Source organism: Tinamus guttatus, unplaced genomic scaffold (genome assembly GCF_059628265.1).
Source record: "Tinamus guttatus ecotype Peru unplaced genomic scaffold, ASM5962826v1 Tinamus_guttatus_pri_ptg000419l, whole genome shotgun sequence".
In the NCBI taxonomy this organism is placed as follows: Eukaryota; Metazoa; Chordata; class Aves; order Tinamiformes; family Tinamidae; genus Tinamus; species Tinamus guttatus.
The window spans coordinates 540,438-557,327 of NW_028288953.1; the positions used below are offsets into that span (position 1 = coordinate 540,438).

General features: G+C 42.3%; 1 protein-coding gene across 7 annotated transcripts in view; it reads left to right on the top strand.

Moving 5' to 3' along the window:
* The first annotated feature begins 2,543 nt into the window (after window positions 1-2,543).
* The window catches only part of CDC14B (cell division cycle 14B), a 40,773-nt gene continuing 26,426 nt past the window's right edge, over window positions 2,544-16,890 (top strand). For 6 of the 7 annotated variants that reach the window (XM_088531456.1, XM_088531452.1, XM_088531454.1 and 3 more), the window contains exons 1-4: window positions 2,577-2,745; window positions 9,252-9,345; window positions 10,376-10,451; window positions 12,052-12,144. In XM_088531456.1, coding sequence (XP_088387582.1) covers window positions 2,577-2,745; window positions 9,252-9,345; window positions 10,376-10,451; window positions 12,052-12,144 — 432 coding nt within the window. Of the gene's footprint in view, window positions 2,746-9,251; window positions 9,346-10,375; window positions 10,452-12,051; window positions 12,145-16,890 lie in introns of all 7 variants that reach the window. The other variant, XM_088531460.1, reaches the window with a different exon arrangement.

A 16,890-nucleotide genomic window follows, 5' to 3' on the forward strand; every position in this document is an offset into this window, starting at 1 on the left:
CTTTTTTTTTTTTTTTTTTTTTGGCAATATTTATGTTTTGAATCTATTGCTTTCATTAGACTAGAAATTCCTCTCTGATATCCAGGAGCTGCATTTTAGCCATTTGAAAATGAGATTGTTTGAGATTTATGGAGGAGCAATCCTCCTCTGCAGCTCATGATTTTTGGCCTTCACTGTAAACCTCAACTACTCATACACACCTCAACTGCAAAATCTCTCCAACCTTAGACCTTAACAATAATTGTAAAATGGTTTTCTATGAAGAAGTTTGTCCTTGCATCCTTTAGGGTCATTGTCAGGCCCAGGGTAACCCCTAATAGCTCAGCATCATTAAGATACCTGAAATTAAATGCAGCTTCTTTGACCAAAATAAAACTCATGCTTAAAAAGAAATGATATTAAGTAATGCAATCCTAGCAGAAGGTACTATCCCACAGCAATTTATTAATTATATACATGTTTTACAGATGATTCAGATGTTTGAGAGAAGGATATTATTACTGTGAAAATATTGTATCTGATTCTCTACTTTGATTAAACAGCACTCGAAGCAGCACTCGAAAAGTGATCGTGTGCAGACTTTGAACTCTCATGATGTCAGAGTTGGCCGCAGCCTTTCTCAGTATTTAGCATAATAGACTGTGAGCAGCTCAAGAGCCTTTCTGGCAGCTGTGATTCACAAGATAAGGTCTGCTTTTAATGAACCACTGTCTCTACATTCATAAATAAAGAACTGTCCTCCCCTCTTTCCAGGGTTCCTGCACCTTAACAGCATTTCTAAGCCAGAAACTCTCGATTCCAACTGCCTGTATGTTACCGAAAACACAGCAAAAAGCAAGCTAGAATACTAGTTAAACACAAATCTCACGAGATACGCAGAAAATTTTAAAAGTGTACAAAGTGAAAGAATGATAAATGATCTGTTTCTTTGTAGTGTTTCCACTCTAATTCATTAATCTGATTATCACTGTCAAGGACAATGAATTTAGTTCCACTTTTGTTTTGCAGCTATTTCATTTTCGTGTTCTTGATGCAGCAGTGTTTTGGTTTTAAAGGAATTATTTGGCTCGTTGTTTTTCTGCTCCCTTTGTCAGTAGAATTAAAAAAATAAAGGAATATTTCTACTGTTAGATTTTATTTAAATTATTTATTTAAAATTAACTCTAGGCATATGTACCTTTGGAAGGGATTGGAAGGCGTGAGGTTGTAGTTGACATCTCCGTAGACTTAAGTCCTCCGTCCTCACTTCTTTCACTACTGACAATAACCCAGGCCATATTACCCCAGCAGAAACACTTATCTTCAGAAAGCAAAACAAACAGAAAGAGAGAAGTGGACATGGAGCAGGATGCAGCAGCAGCAGCAACCCCAGTTAAGAGGTAACCCCTGCACCTGCTGCATGCAGGTACCACGGCACCTGCCCACAGCTTCCAACTGGGACAGCGATCCCCCCGCATGCTTAATAAATCCCAGGAATGATCACCCTGCTCCTCTGCAGAGAAATGACCTTCTAGTGCTATTTAGAAAAAGTGTCTTAAAATGGGATGCAGTGAAAAGCGGAAAACAGGACCTCATCGCTGGCCCAATATTCAGCCAAGGGCAGAAAGTAGTGAGGGTTTTCGGCATGGCCAATTACACAGAGATGAGAGGCTACAGTTTTTAGAAGTTGATTTTACTACGCTTTTGGCTTATTTGAACACCTACTCAAAACACTAGTGCATTTTAAAGTGCTGTGTGCTTGACAAGCAGATACAAAAATAACTAGTGGAACTTTTCAAATAAATTGCTTAGATTTTCAGGCCAGAAGAAATACGTGTGAATGGGACTGCTCCCCTTCCAACCACACCAGTCAGTTCACCAAGACAGAATATCTCCGCACAACCCGCACTTTCTGTGTATTTTAATAGGTATCCAGAGAGCGATGCGCATCAAGAATGCCGTTTTAAATACGAAGACACGATTTTACCCCAGGGCGTTTACTCCCCTCAAAAAGCCCCATTTCAGCCGCGTAACTCCGGCCCCAAGAGGCACCACACAGGAGGCAACCGTTAATAACGGCCACATGCCCGGCGAGGGGCTCGCCCTTGGCACGCTCCCAGCGCTGCGGGCTGGCTGTGCCCACGGGACACAGGATACGGGACATGGGGCCGCGCTGCTGCGGGACGGCCGCCAGCGGGGTCGCCACGCGGGTGGGCGGGGGGCGAACACAGCGCTCCCGCAACGGCCGCGCGCGCCCAAGCCCACCTGTTACGGCCAGTCACTATGACGTCACCGCCCCGCGCTGGTGACGCCACGCCGGGCCGGCCCAATCGGCGGCGGCGGCGGCGCCGGGGCTGGGGGAGAGGCGGCGCCGCCGTCGGTGCGGGCGGGGGGTGCAGGGGGCGGCGGGAGGGGGCGGCGACCGCTGGGACGCGCCAGGCGCCGCCGCGGCTCCCTCCTCTGCCCGTCCCGCCCCGCCCCGCCCCGCCCCCTGCTCCCGCCGGCAGCGCGGGCCCCGCGGGGAGCGGCGCGGAGCGGCGCGGCGGGCATGAGCCGCGCCGCCTCGCACCCGCCGTAGCGGCGCGGCCGCCTCCGCCATGAAGCGGAAGAGCTGGGCCGAGGCGCGGCGCCGCGCCGCCCCGGCGCCGCCTGCCCTCAAGAGAACTCGCAGCGCGGCGGCCAGGGCGGCGGCGGCGGCGGCGGGGGGCCAAGCGGAGCGGCCGCAGCCGCCCCCCGCCGCCCCGGAGACCTGCGTGCAGCTCGCCGGTGAGCGCGCGGCGGCCGCGTCCCCCTCCTTCGCTCCCTGCAACTTGGCCGTTGCCGGCGGGACGGGACGGGACGGGACGGGCAGGGGGGCGCGGTGCCGGCGGGCGGGGCCGCGGAGCGGGGCCGGGGGAGCCCCGGCTGCGAGGCGAGCAGCCGCGAGCCGCGCAGGCGGCCAGGGCGCCTCTCTGCTATTTATTTATGTTTATGTATATGTGCACATACATAGGGGTTTTAAATCGACTCTGACAACTTCTGAGTGTGCGGCGGCTTACAATTACTTTTTTTTTATTTTTTTTTTAAGGCCGCTGAAGGGCGGCCTGAGCCCCCTGCGCCTAAAGTTCGGTGTCCCCGGGGCACTGGGCCCCTAAATCCGTAGCCTGGGAAAGCGGCGTTTTGCGGCTGATGCGCCGGGGGGGACGCGGTGACACCGGCGCGCGGCTCCGTGCGCGTCTCGCTGCGCCGGCTCCTGCGCGAGGCTGTGGCGGCGCCGTGTGGAGCTGCTCCCGGCGCCGAAAGGAGGGTCCCGGCGCCGGTGCCGCCGAGGCAGCGCCCGCGGGGCTGGCGGCGCGGGCCGGGGGCCTCCCACGAGCCCGCGCCGCGGGTTCCCGTCCCGAGAAACGTCTGCGCGGCCAAACGGTGCCGTGGAGCGGCCGGGCTCCGGCGTGCTCCCGTCTGGGGTGTCCTCGTACGCAGCAGGCGCGATTAAAATGCGGTAGATTCTTAGATTTCACAGTCTTAAGGTTCTCCTTTTTAAACTATGTGTATTGGGTACTGTTTACACGTGTTAATAACAGAACAATTCTAGTCTAATTTTATTTCACCGGTGTGATGTACTTATGTTTTAACAGAGTAACCGTGAAACGGTACCTTTTCATTCAGCTGTTTTAAAACCTGGCAGTTTGAAAAAGAAAGTCTTGAACTTGCAGTTCTGCTTCTCTTCAGAGTGCAATTCTGGAAATGAGTTAATGCTTCTGTATTCCAGAAGGTAGAAACATAAGGCCCTGCTCTTGTGAATATGCATGCTGGTAAATATTTTAGACTCTGTATATGCGAAGAAATCTGCACTAGTCTGTCTGCTAACAGAAATAGTGCGAAACTCATCAAGAACACTGCATGCTACCCTCATTTTCATGTTTGCTAATGATAGCAGTAGTAAACAAACCCAAATACCTTTAAAGAACCCTGAAAGTAAGACATTTTCTTGACTACAGTTACATCCATTCATAATAGATCTTGTAATCCGCTTTATGCAAAGATTTCATATTCAGAATACATACAACATGTATTTCACTTCTCGATGCATTTCCTGGTGAGCTTTGTCTATGAAATATGTGTCAGAATCATCCTTAAAAAGCCTTCGATATATTTTTTACTTTGCTATTAAGAGTAGTTCAGGCAAAACTACTTTACAAGTTCTTTATATGGTCTGTTAAGCTGCATGGCAAGTTGTACTATTTTGTCTTTGTCTACCAATTCATGTACTTGCTGGTATGAATTCAATTTGCTGGGTCTGAATGTGTTTCTGCAGTTTATTAGAAGCACATTCCCATATTGTGATCTCTCAAAGCAGTAATTTATATAATTTAAAACTTAGCAATTTGGAGATTATCAAAAGCCATTGATTTACTTTCTGTGGCTGTTTCTTAGCTCTAATTGTGTAAGTAGCATTTAAAGAAAATGTAGACTTATGTGCACATAAGTTTCGCCAAAAAGTGTGTATTTCTCCCTCATAGCTGTAGTTAATTCCAGAAAGAATTTAACAATATCCAGAATTAATTTATCTCAAGTGATAAAACATAGTGAGGCATTTGTTGAAAATTGCCTTTCCTCCTGCTAAATGGATATCTACTTTGCTTACAGTGAGGAACTAATGAAAAACATGCTATAAGCTGTACCATATATGCCTTTTTTTGTTTTTCATTGGTTGAGAATCATTTTACTTGCACAGCCATTTGGGGTTTCTGTGAAATAGAATTTGGTTTAGCATGTTTATTGATGAATTCCTCAGTTTCAACAGAAAAAAAAAAAAAAAGCTTTTTTGCTGCTAAAAAGCTTGTGCGTTATGGAGGAAAAGTTTTCTGGGAATGATAAGAACACTTTTACTAAGCTTGTCACTAAGCTTGTTAGAAATTTGACTACCAGTATTTTCTGTTTTCACTATACAGCTGCTTCAGCACAAAAGTTCTATTAACTCATTTATCAAAATGGTCTCACTTATTTGTGAGTCTTGGACTGAAGATTTTAAAAGTGAATTTAAGGATTTTACTTTCTAACCCATCCGTGAAAGTGTGATATATGTGATGTAGTCTTAAACAGGAGCAGAAGCACAAGGACTTTGTGATAAGTAAAATAACACCTTGCTGACCAGACATGATCCTGAAATAACTTTTCCCAATTGTTTCTCAAATAGAAAGTTTTTCTTTAATGCTTTAGTATATTTTCATTTTCTTTCTCAGAAGGCCAGGCTCTTGCTATAATTACCAGTAATACTGAAACTTAAATTTGAAATATATTGAAGTGGTGAGTGAGTGACATGACTCCTTTCAAGGATAGAATCATTAAAAAAAAATCTTGCCTTTTTACTTACATTTTGACGTTGCAAGAGCATTTATGTTTTTTATGTCATACTCATACTTTAGAGCCTTTTAAATCTAGCGTTTAACAAAATATTGCGTGCTAATTCTGAACTTAGAAATATGCTGTGTTTTTGCTGCAATAGTAAGAAAAATCCCTCTGGTTACGTTCCTGATAATTCAAAACAGACTTAGGCTGTTTTCAGTTGCACTGTCAGTCTCCTCTGTGTTTTTTATGCAAGGCATCTGTTTAACAATCAAATATAGAATTTCTTTTTTTATGAAATAATCTTTGCTGTTTGAATACAGACCTGTTGTCCGCAGTAAGCACCTGCTCAGTATTTAGATGGTTCTTGAATGATTGAATTCTTTCTCAAAGGCCTTTACCACAGATCCCTAGAAACATCAGGCTTACTGAGAGTGAAGGAGAGGAGATTATTTTATGTCGTCTCCAGAATTACATAAACCTGATTACGAGGTGGCAGCTCTCTGTATTCTACTCAGATATTTCCACAAAATGCTGTTGATGTGAAAAACAAGCAAAGGGCTTTTCTTCCTGTGCACACGCTGCAGTCGAATGCATGATTATAGCTTGTGTAGACATGCCTGTGCTAGCTCTAATTTCCCTAGTGCACGTACCAGCAGCAGCCAGGCTGTGGGAGCGTAGCCTTCAGCTAGGGGTTTTACAGGCCTCCTCTGTACCTGGGGTGCCCACTGAAGTTAATATCCTGCAGTGAAGTCCTTGTTCCTGTATTTTTAACTATTTTGTTATTTGAGGCCAACAAATGTAATTGAAATGCATCTAAAGTGCTGCAATCATATCTTCTAATTGTAGTGCAGAAGCTGCCTGTAAACTGCATCTCATCCTCTTGATGGAGGATTAGAAAAATCCTATTAGCTTATGATAGCGTGAGGATGACCATTTATCAGAAATTTGAAAGATTTTTGTAAGTATTTAAATACATTAAATGAAATGCATTGAATCTAAATGCACTACGCAAAAAGCTAAAATAAACCAAGGAAACATAAAAATATATTAAAATGGAAGGCTTGTTGAAACCCTTCTGGAGTCCTGTTGAAATCACTTCATCAGTGCTCCGGTGTATTATAGGTAATAAGCCTTGATCCTGCAATCAGGCTCTTAAGGCAGGAGTGCTCCTTTCACAGTGTATATTGCACCTGTTCAAAGATTAACGCTCCCATGCGTGGCGACTGTAAACAGAACTGGGAACGTGCTTGCAAAAACTGGGTGAAAACAGACATAACAAGTAATTTATCATTATGTCTGATATCAGACTACTCAGTCAGTAGAAAGGTAAATAAGTTTATGGGAAAAGACTTCTCTTTGTGTAGTTCATTTTTCAAATCTCCCAGTAGGAAACACCTGAAAATGATGGTGCTTGCTGTTTTCTAAATGGGGAGCAGTTGTTCACAGTGCTCTGAAATGGACGGCTTGGCTGGGTAATGGCATTTGACACAAGCCTCTGCTATTGTGAGGTAGCTATGTAAATTCATTAAACTTGAGCTTCTAACCTAAATTCTTTCTGATGTCCTCAGAACAGCAACAACTGAAGTGATTCAAAGATACCAGTGCAGAGTATAATACTAACAAAGGCCAGTGATGTGTGCTGCTCAATCAGAACATTAATTCTTATTTTGCAGAGGAGCCCCAAGTAAGTAGGCAATTCTGTTACTCCAAAATCAATACTATATTTTGGAGCAAAGCACTTAAGTCTTTTAGTCCTTTGACCTACGCAAATATATTTCTTTGTAGAGGGTTTTTGTGTGTGTGTGTGTGGTCTTTTTTTCCCTGCTCTTGTGTCTGACATTTTAGATTACTCTTTCTACAGAGCTTTTATTATTATCAATAGTGATGTAAGGCTTGCGTGAAGGAGGGCAGCATGAGGGTCTTATTGAGTTTGGTTGTCCTTGTGCGGAGTATTCCTGCTGCCGGTCCACGTGGAGCACATCCGGAAGACAGCTTTTCCATATTGGGAACCTGATGGCAGCCAGCCATTAAAATCAAGTTTAGAAGTCGTGTGAAATTACAGTTTAGGGCTGCTGTAATGTGCTTAAGCCGGCAATGCCCGTTTAAACACAATCCCTGAATATCATATCCTTGCAGTTCTTATTTTTACTTCCTCCTCTGCCTCCTGTCCTACCTCCTGCACATGTTAACCCTCATCCGGGGAAGAGGGGGACACAGCAAGTGATGAGTTATATTTATTATTTTTTAAAATGTGCGAGGTCACCTGCTCTGGGCTCTCGCAGAGGTGTCCTGGGAGTAGTGCGGGATCAAAGGCAGGGAGGCCATGGCTCTGGGCTGGGCCAAAGCATGTTTCTGAGCTGCCTGCCCATGTAACGGTGCCCGCCGCAGCCCGTGCTGCCCGGCCTGGATCCGCGCGCTCGCGCCGCTGCGCTCGCTGCCCTCCGCAGAGCAGCTCAGGTGCTGGCAGAGTCACCGCTGCTCTGTCAGTCTGACCCCTTCAGCCTGGTTTCAGCTTTGGTAAAAGCTGAAACCAGGCTACTCAGCAGGCAGGGCAGTTGCTGTGCCTGTGTGATGGGACTCTTAGTTGTTGAATAACTAAGTTTAGTGCCTTGCTCCTGCTGAGGCTGAGAGGTAACTGGGTGTGTAACTGGCTGGGGAATTAGTGCACGTCCCACTGGTTGCATCTGGCTGGTACGTGCAGAGGTTAACTTTTGTGTCGCATGGTGCTCTGCAAACATGCACATTTACTGAACATGCACTGCCTGGTGTCGCCGTCAGCTGTAAATGCTCCCCATCTCCACCCAAAGTTGTGAGTGTTGTAGAAAATGGGGCCTAATTTGGTGTATATTTTGATATTTTATTTTACCATCTATTTTGAAGGAACAATTTCTAACAATTAGTGAACTCATGGAGGAATTTGTCTTAAGACACAACTTTTTTTTTTTTTTTCCCTCCTCTCAGAGAAAGGAGTTAGTTCTCTTTTATTAAAAAGTTTATTTCTACTTTTTCATGCAGGTGATCTGTTTCCGTGTTTATGTACGTGTATCTCTTCTAGGCAACTAATTCTGCAAAAATCTTTTAGATTTGAACTTTATCCTATGTACTTCGTAATGCTATTTTTCCTTCATCAGAAGGAAAAGAAGTGCTGCTGTGTGCTGCAAGGCCTCAGTTTTTATTGACCAATTACCACAAGCACTGCAATTTACAGCACAGCACTGTTAATGTTTAAAGTTCACTGAGGCTACAGCTCTCGCAGCCATAAAAATAATTTATATCTAGGTGGGTACCAGATCTCTTTTTTTCTTCTTTTTCTTCTCTCCTCGGCTTTCAGCCCAGCAGAACAAGCTGGGGCAAACCCAGGGTGCAGGTGCTCAGAGAGGCTGCCGGGGCCGGCTCATGCCGGGCAGCCGTGGGGAGCCCCCTTGCCCTCCTCAGCCCTGCGGCCCTGAGCGCTGCGGTCTCACGCTGCTGTCGTCAAAACGGTCATTTCGCTGCAAGACGGGGCGCGCCCGTAGTTGGCCGTGCGTGCGGCTTGGTGTAGTTCATCGCTGGGGATGGCGCGTACGCGCACCGCTGTGCGAGGCACCGCCGAGGGCAGGCGGGTGCCCTCCGCGTGCGTGTGAGCGAGCGAGCGGGCTGGCCTCCTGCTGCCTCTGCGAGCCTTGGAGCGCCGGCTTTCCTGGGAATGCCTTGTTTGGCAAGAAGTATTAGAGCGCCATGGGTTACAGGATCCACTCCTAAAAAAATATATAATAAAAGCCCCAATCTTTGTGTGCCTTGTTACCTAGCACCCGAGAAATAATAATTCTAGCTCAGTAATACTTTAAGGAAGATGTGGTTCATTTAAAACCATATAAAGTTGTTCCATTGAGAGCAATCCTTCAGGCTTTCTGCAGAAAAAAAATAACGGTGTTTATAAAAGCTTTAAACCTCTTGTATTTCAGATCGCCTTCATTTTGCAATTCTCTGCCAAAAACCAAAGAGTGGAGCTGCAAATGCCCATTATTTCTGCATAGATGATGAACTTGTATATGAGAAGTAAGTACAGTTATTTTATTAGTCAGAACAAGAGTAAAGAGGAGCCATTCTAATTGACAATCTGTTTTTAATGTAGCTGAGGGAAACACATCATTCCCATTATAAAACTAATTATACAAGTTCTGTCCTCTCAAACTTATCTGCCATAATGCTTTATACCCCTTAGAATGGTTTCCTGGCATCCCTTTAGAATTTCTTAAAAATCTTTTCAAAACAGGAGCTCTCATTACAATAGCTCTTGTTGTGAGACACTGGGACATGTTGTAACAATATCTGCGCAGAAATGCTTGTTGGAGTATTGAGCTAAAGGGGATGTCTTTACAATGTTCAAGTGTTAGGTGGAGTGTCTGAGCTTCCTAGAAACAGAGAAACAAATTGCAAGCTTGACACAAAACTTTATAAGCCAAGGATGGATATATGTCCCCCGTAGTGACGAACATACTCCTTTGTATGTAATCTGACATGCTGCTGATACTTGAAACATTATTAACCAACAAAATACTACTTTTTAAATATGTTTCAGAGTTGAGAAACAATGAAATTCACTCATGAATGTATCTTTGCTGTCTCTATTCACTTTCCTCCAGCAGTACTGTGTATTGAATGTTAACTTCATGGAAATGTATTTTTCCACAGAATATACTAGGAAACTACATGTATCTGTACAAATTTATTTATTTTTTGAGGTCCTACTAATTACTTCTTGAAGTCAGGCTTTCAGATTCTTAAAACAGTATGTAAACTAGGACTACAGAGGGATATTTTGGTGAGAACTTCTCAAGCCTTGAGTATTCTAGATTTTTGGGGGGTACTTTTGTACAGAAAACAAAGAAACAGCTCTCTGTTTCAGTCCATATTGAAAGGTGACGAAGATGTTACCTCCAGTAAAACAGTGTGAATGCAAGAAGGCAATCTTGTGTTTAGAATGTATAGAATGTGTTTACTACGTATATATTACTGTTCCTCGCTTAGTGTATTCACTTTAAAAAGAGAAAGCATTTACAAACATTTTCCCCCTTTTTCCTACAAGCTTCTATGCGGATTTTGGACCACTCAATCTGGCAATGATCTACAGATACTGCTGCAAGCTAAATAAGAAATTAAAGGTATTAATTTGTTATTGTTATTATTCAACACTCTTGCCTTTCTAAAGAAGAGAAACAAACGGGCCCAAAGGTTTTGTTCAAGTATTTCCCTGAGTTCCTCATCAAGTTCATTTTTGAATGTGCATGTTAATCTTCATCAAGATGCATTTGCAGAGAAGGAGGGTCATGAAAGCAAAATGCTTACTTTGAAGATGTACACTGCACCATCATGGAGTAACAAATATTAAGCTCTTGGAAAACAGTAATGTTGAATGTAAAGCTTCCCTACTCTTGAATTTAGTCTCCTTGGCAATCTGCCAATATGGAGTGAGAAATGAAACATATTTTTATTCGAGATGGCTTGTGTTTGATGAGTTCCCCTTCTGGTCTTGACATCACGTTTCTAAGAAGGAACATTTGATCTTCAAATGATAGCATTTTTGGTATCCTGAAACTGACTGTTACACTCCCATACACTGCAGGAATTGAAGGTTATCATCTCTGAGGGGTGCTCTGTAATCTCCAGGATAGGACTCTGGGTAGAGCAATAGCGTCTTTAAAATAGAGAGTTCCTGCATTAATTAAAATGATCCGCTGCAAGTTAGTTGACCTCTAACAGAAGGTGTAGTGCAAAACCTGTTAGGCAGATAAAAAGCTCATTAGCATTAATGTCAATCACTGTTTGCCTCCAGAGTGCTTAGAACTTGAAACTGCCATTGAACTATTGAAATTGTGAAGTGACCAGAGCATTATAGCTTAATAGGGAAATCCTTTTTTTTTTTTTTTCCCTTTTTATTTTTTTCCTCCTCCTTCTCTATTTCTTGTTGTATATCAGTGTTTCTAATTTGCATGACTCAGATTCATTTTGTGCCAGTGGCATTATGGATGGATTTGCCTGAGACAAAATTGTTTGATTTATATTAACAAGGTACTCTGCAGCAAGACCGTATTATAATCCTTTTGAACATGCTGGGTTGTAAAACTAGAGAGATGTGTTAAGATGGATGAGACTCTACTACTGTTAGTTATCTGAGGCTTATTTGCCTTGAATAACTGAACAAGTAGCACAGCTATTTAAATAATAATCTTTTATGATCAAATTGCAGCTGATCAGCTGACAACTACAGCTTCAAGCACGTTGAAATTTGCCGTAAGGACAAGTTAGTGCAGACGTTTTGCCACCATTATCCTTCTATTAACAATGCCTTTCCGCTCCCTAAGCTGGAGAAACTGTGTGGCGAGACCTGTGTTGAAATTTTAAAATCACCTGTGATGTTTTTAAGAACACCATGTAGTATTTTCTTCTCACAAATGCATAGGACTGTTGCATAGGACTAGAAGTAAAACATTGAAAGCATCTGAAGGAGAAAAACAAAATCAGTATAATTTATATCAAACAGGATTCAGGCTGGATGGCAATAAAATGGAAACAATCTAAATAGGGATCCAATATATTCTTCTGAAGCTATTGAGGGATTAGCATACAATATACTTGGTGCTCTGTGTACGTATGGTGGAGGGTAGGGCGAATTGTGTCTAACCATTTACCTGATTTTACGAAAGAAGGCATAAAAAGTCTAAACCGCAGAATTATAATACTGTTGTTCATTTCTCAATACAGTCATTTTCATTGATAAGGAAGAAAATAATTCATTATACTGGCTTTGATCAGAAAAAACAAGCAAATGCTGCATTTCTCATAGGCTGTTACGCAGTAAGTATTTTTATTCTTACCTCTACATCAGAATGCTAAATGTTTTCATTCTTTCACACTCATTGTTAAAATTTCAATAAAGAAGTAACTTCTCCCCTTTACTTATCTTCCTACAAGTATATTTTATAATAAGGTATCACATTCAAAGACGATTTTTAAACTCCAGCAGAAGTGTGGAGATGGGCCTTTGGTTTGTGTGGTTTTTTTTGTTTGTTTGCTTCTTTATTTGATCCCCCCTTGCAGTCTATGCTTCTCAGTCACATAGTCTTCCTCTGGAGAAATGGGAGTACTGCTGGGGAAAAAAATATTTTTCATTTAGAAAAAAAAAATGATTACTTCTTGATAATTTTCCTCTTCTCCCCATTCTCTGTTTTTCTTTTTCAAAAGAGAAAAATATTATCCTGCACAAAATATGGCTTATCATTTCTGACTCTGTGCACTTTAAAATACATATTTTCTTCTCTAAAGTGAAGTGATCTCTTCAGGTAACCTAGGAGGAGGAGCAAGATCATGTACAGCAGGCACAGAAACAATATAGAGGCAGGAGATGTTCAAGGCATCTGAAAATTTACTGCATCAGGGCCCTGATTGTGGAGGGGAAAAATTACTTGCTTTGTGTCAAAACCACCTCTAAAAGAATTGTTGTTTGATGCCACATATTTATGTTATTCTGACATTTAGTGTCAGAATAAAATGCTTAGCGCTTAAGAAGGAAAAATGTGATGGTCGATATTAATATTTTGCTTTGACTTGTACTATACCTTCCTTGTGACCATATCCTTCTCGTGTTCATTCACTAAGAAAGTGAAGAGAGCCTATGCTTTTCTCACGTGGGACATTTGGGAGGTCAGAATTTGTGTGGCCTTAGGTCGACTCTCTTGGTGAGCTGCAAGGCTATGTGATGTGCTCACTGTGACCTGGTCATCATTTGGTGGATTTTACACTATGACAGGAGTTAATGTTTCCTGCTCCACAGTGTTTTGTCTGTTGTCCATTTTGCAGAGCACTCATAAATAAAGAGCTTGACTTTAAAATGTGTCACTGCTCGTGTTCAAAACACACAAAAGCTTCAGGAATGCCACTGTTGATCCTTACATTCTTGGTTACTAAACTTGTTTGTAATTGAGGCTTTAGGTTAACCAAACAGCTGTAGCTTTTTTGAGGCTTTTGTTTAACTAAACTGTAGCTGTAAAAGCTGTAGCTGTTAGGAAGACTGATTTTTTTGAAGTGATTTGATTGTATTATACATCCTGAAAATAAGTGTGGATTGATTTTAGTTATCAAATCATATTTGGCGGGATCTTTTCTTTTGTTCTTGCCCAAAACTTTCATTGGGTAATACTGCTGTGGAGCATAGTGCCCACTATTTGAATCATCGAATATGATGAACTTACTAACTAATGGCAAGCAAACAGATTTGAAAATATTGTGGTTGGCTATCCTGAACAAAAAACCTAACTCTTATTTGTGATCATTCAGTTGCCCTGCTATGCTGCAACAAGCATGTGGAGGGAATCCTTGAATGGACTTGCGCAAATGCCTAAGGTCTTAGGCTAATATGGCTTGTGGTGATGATGCAAAACAGACCAGTTAAAAAGAGACCTTTGGACAGATCAATAAACAGTTTTTGCTTTAGAGAACTGCACTGAAGGAGACAGATGATGCAGAGTACAGAGAGAATGCTAACACAGAAGCCAGAGGGAATGGGAAAAGACATGGGAAATGGGAAATCATCTCTTCACAGATTGATGTGGGAAGGATTCCAGTGAGAGAAGATCACAGAAAAAAAGACTTACCCCCGAGGCCTACTTCTTTTCCTTACGCTCTTTGATGATCTTTCATGAAGAGTTGCGCTTAATTACTGCAGTCACTTTTAAAGTGTTTAGACACACATCCAGTGTTTCCACTTTTTGTAGGGAGATGTTAGTTGTTCTCCACATGGTGAGAAATGGCTTAAGATCTCTTTAGGATGTACTATAAATGTATGTCTATAGTCATATTTCCTTACTAAAGAGAAATGTATTGAGGCTTCTACTACTTTAAATATATTTAGATTTAAGCATCCAATTACTGCTTCAGTCACAGTGATAAAAACTTTGCTTTCTGATGAAAAAAGATCTGTTCAGCTATTGGTCAAAACTTTATAAAGCTTTTCTGTAATTTTAGTTTATCATAGCATAGATCTGATGATAGTACTATTTGCCATTTGAACTGAGGAGGGTGATTGAATTTCTAATTTCTGATCTCTTGCTGTTTAAGTGATTGATTGTCAATGTATTTTGTATACTAGGGGTTGAATTTTTTTTATTATTATTATTTTTTAAGCTTCGTGGTGGACTCCCACTTCAACAGGTGACATTAGGTTGAGGAAGCATGTGACAATCCACCAGGCTGGAAAAGAAGAAATTAGGTGGGAAGAATAAGAAAATAGAAGTGGGAAGTAGCGTTCACAGAGTTATCCGTAATATAGTGCTTGTCTGTGTGTGTGTGCATTGTAAGGCCTTCAATGCCTTCAGCCTCATTTTGGAGGAGACAAGGTATGATACGATCACTGCAGGGTGTTAGTTGTTTAGGAATAAGACTGCCAGCTTTCAGGAATGGTGTAAGCACAATAAGTATGTGCATGCAGCTTCTGTTTATTTATTTATTTTCTTTGTTTGCTTTAAATGCAAACATACACATAGCTATGTGAGTGTATAATGAAGCAAATATAGCAGGCTCTTCTGTGGATCCTGTGTGTCTGAGAGCAAAAGCTCCATGTTGTTAAGCTGGCAACTTGCAAGTCTGTCGTTTTAAAGGCTAGTGGATCCTAAGTTGCATTCTGTGCAGTCTTAAACAGATGTTGTTTAACTTCAGCTGAAACAAATTGGAATATTTGGCAAGATTATTATTTGACCCCTCTCATTTATATGTGTGTACATATACACTACATATACATATGGATATATTGTGGGATTATGCTAATTTTGACTACCGAAGCAATTACAAAAGTCTTCATTTAACTGTGGCGAAGTAAAAGAGCAACTGTTAGTGTTCCAGTTTACAAGCAAAGTCTATTCCCAGTCTTTTCTTCGCAGTTAGTGTTTTAAAGTTGTCCCTGACTGCTTCATCTAACTTGCCTTTCCTTCCTCTTTAGTGGAGATACTTCTGAAGGGGCTGTCCAAGCTACACACTCCTTTCTTCCCTCTCTCGCAACCACTGCTTCTTTCCAGGTGTCCTTTGATGTGCCAGCACAGCACAATTAAAGCTACAGACTTCTTCAATATTAAATGGCCTTAAGGATGAAGAACAAAGTTTTAAATGCACTATGTGTAGTTTCATGCCACATTATGAATTTTAGAGTGAATCTTAACAGTTTAGACCCTAACTGCTTTATCATTCATCTTCCATCTAGTTTATTACTGTATTTTGTTTAATTTTTATAGATAACAACATAATGCATAATGGGAATAATACTCTCCTATGTAGAGTAGGACACATGTCGCATGTTCAGCCACACAGAGGGTGGCTAAATTCAGTGTTGGGGGGTGAATGTCTACAGGTGCCTTGGGAGGTGGCGGGAAAAGAAAGGAGGAGAAAGAAAACCTTTGTTCTTCACCTTTTAAAAAAATAATTGCTTTTCCTTGGAAGCGATCTGTGCTGTTCAGGCCTTGCCACCCTACCAAAGCAGCAGTGATCTTCTGAGTTGATCTTCACAGTGGCTTCTCTTGATTCCTGCCAGGACTTGGCTGTGGGTGAGGAAAGTCTGCTTCTTCCACCATTGCTCCTCTGTGCCCTGTACACCCAATTCCCAAGCTCCCCCTCTCCCCTTCACTGCATTAACTTAGTAACAGTGTTTCTTTTCTCAGGCCTGGCACTAATTATGTACTTGGAGGGTGACCCTCCGTGGGTACTGCCCCATGAACTGCTGTAATTCAGGTCACGTTCTCCAGGACTCATCTCTGTACTTTGTCTATTTTCTCATCTTCTTTCTTCAGGGTAAGCAGCGTTTCCTTCATCTGTTCTGATCCATAGTACTGTTTTTGCCTTTTCAGTTTGCTGGTGTCCTTCCTAGGTGTGGCCTGCCATTGGGTGAAAATTGGAAGCAGTAGAAGCAAGTAGTGCCAATTTGTGTAATACTGAACTGCGCTGCTCTTACAGTGGCTTTTGCAGAATTACCTCTGGTAAGCAGTGGGAAAGTAGGTAAACCTGCCTATTTCATGATCCAAGCAAAGTAAGAGCAATTGGGCAAATGCTATGGTGCTCAAATTAGAAGTGGGTAAACTGTGTTTACCCTCAGCTGCATTTTGGCAAAGCGTTTGGAAAAGTGTTTGAAAAGTGAATGCCAGAGAGGAGATGGAGAAAGAAGGACCCACTTTTCATCTAAGAAAAGTTACCCTAAGTCTTTCGTCTTTCTCCGTGTTAAGTGTTCTATAAAAGAGCTACCTCCTCTGAATTGTGTTTTCAAAATCATGATTAGCCTTCATGATGGCAGTTTTTTCCTGCTGTTTCTACCAGGTTCTTCCTCACATTTTCTTACCAGACTCCTTGTCTCCAGAGCAGAAGGGATGCTCTCCAGGGTCCCTTGCTGTAGTAGCGGCTTCCTTTCTTAGCTGTCACACAGTACTGCCAGTGTGCCCAGCCTGGTTTTGCTCAGCTGATAGGAATTTTTATGCCTCCTTTCCCTCTGCCACTTGGAAAGTAATTGGAGGTTTCTTCCTTCTGCTTATGGTGAATAAAGAGAGTTGTCAGAGACAGGCAGTTGTT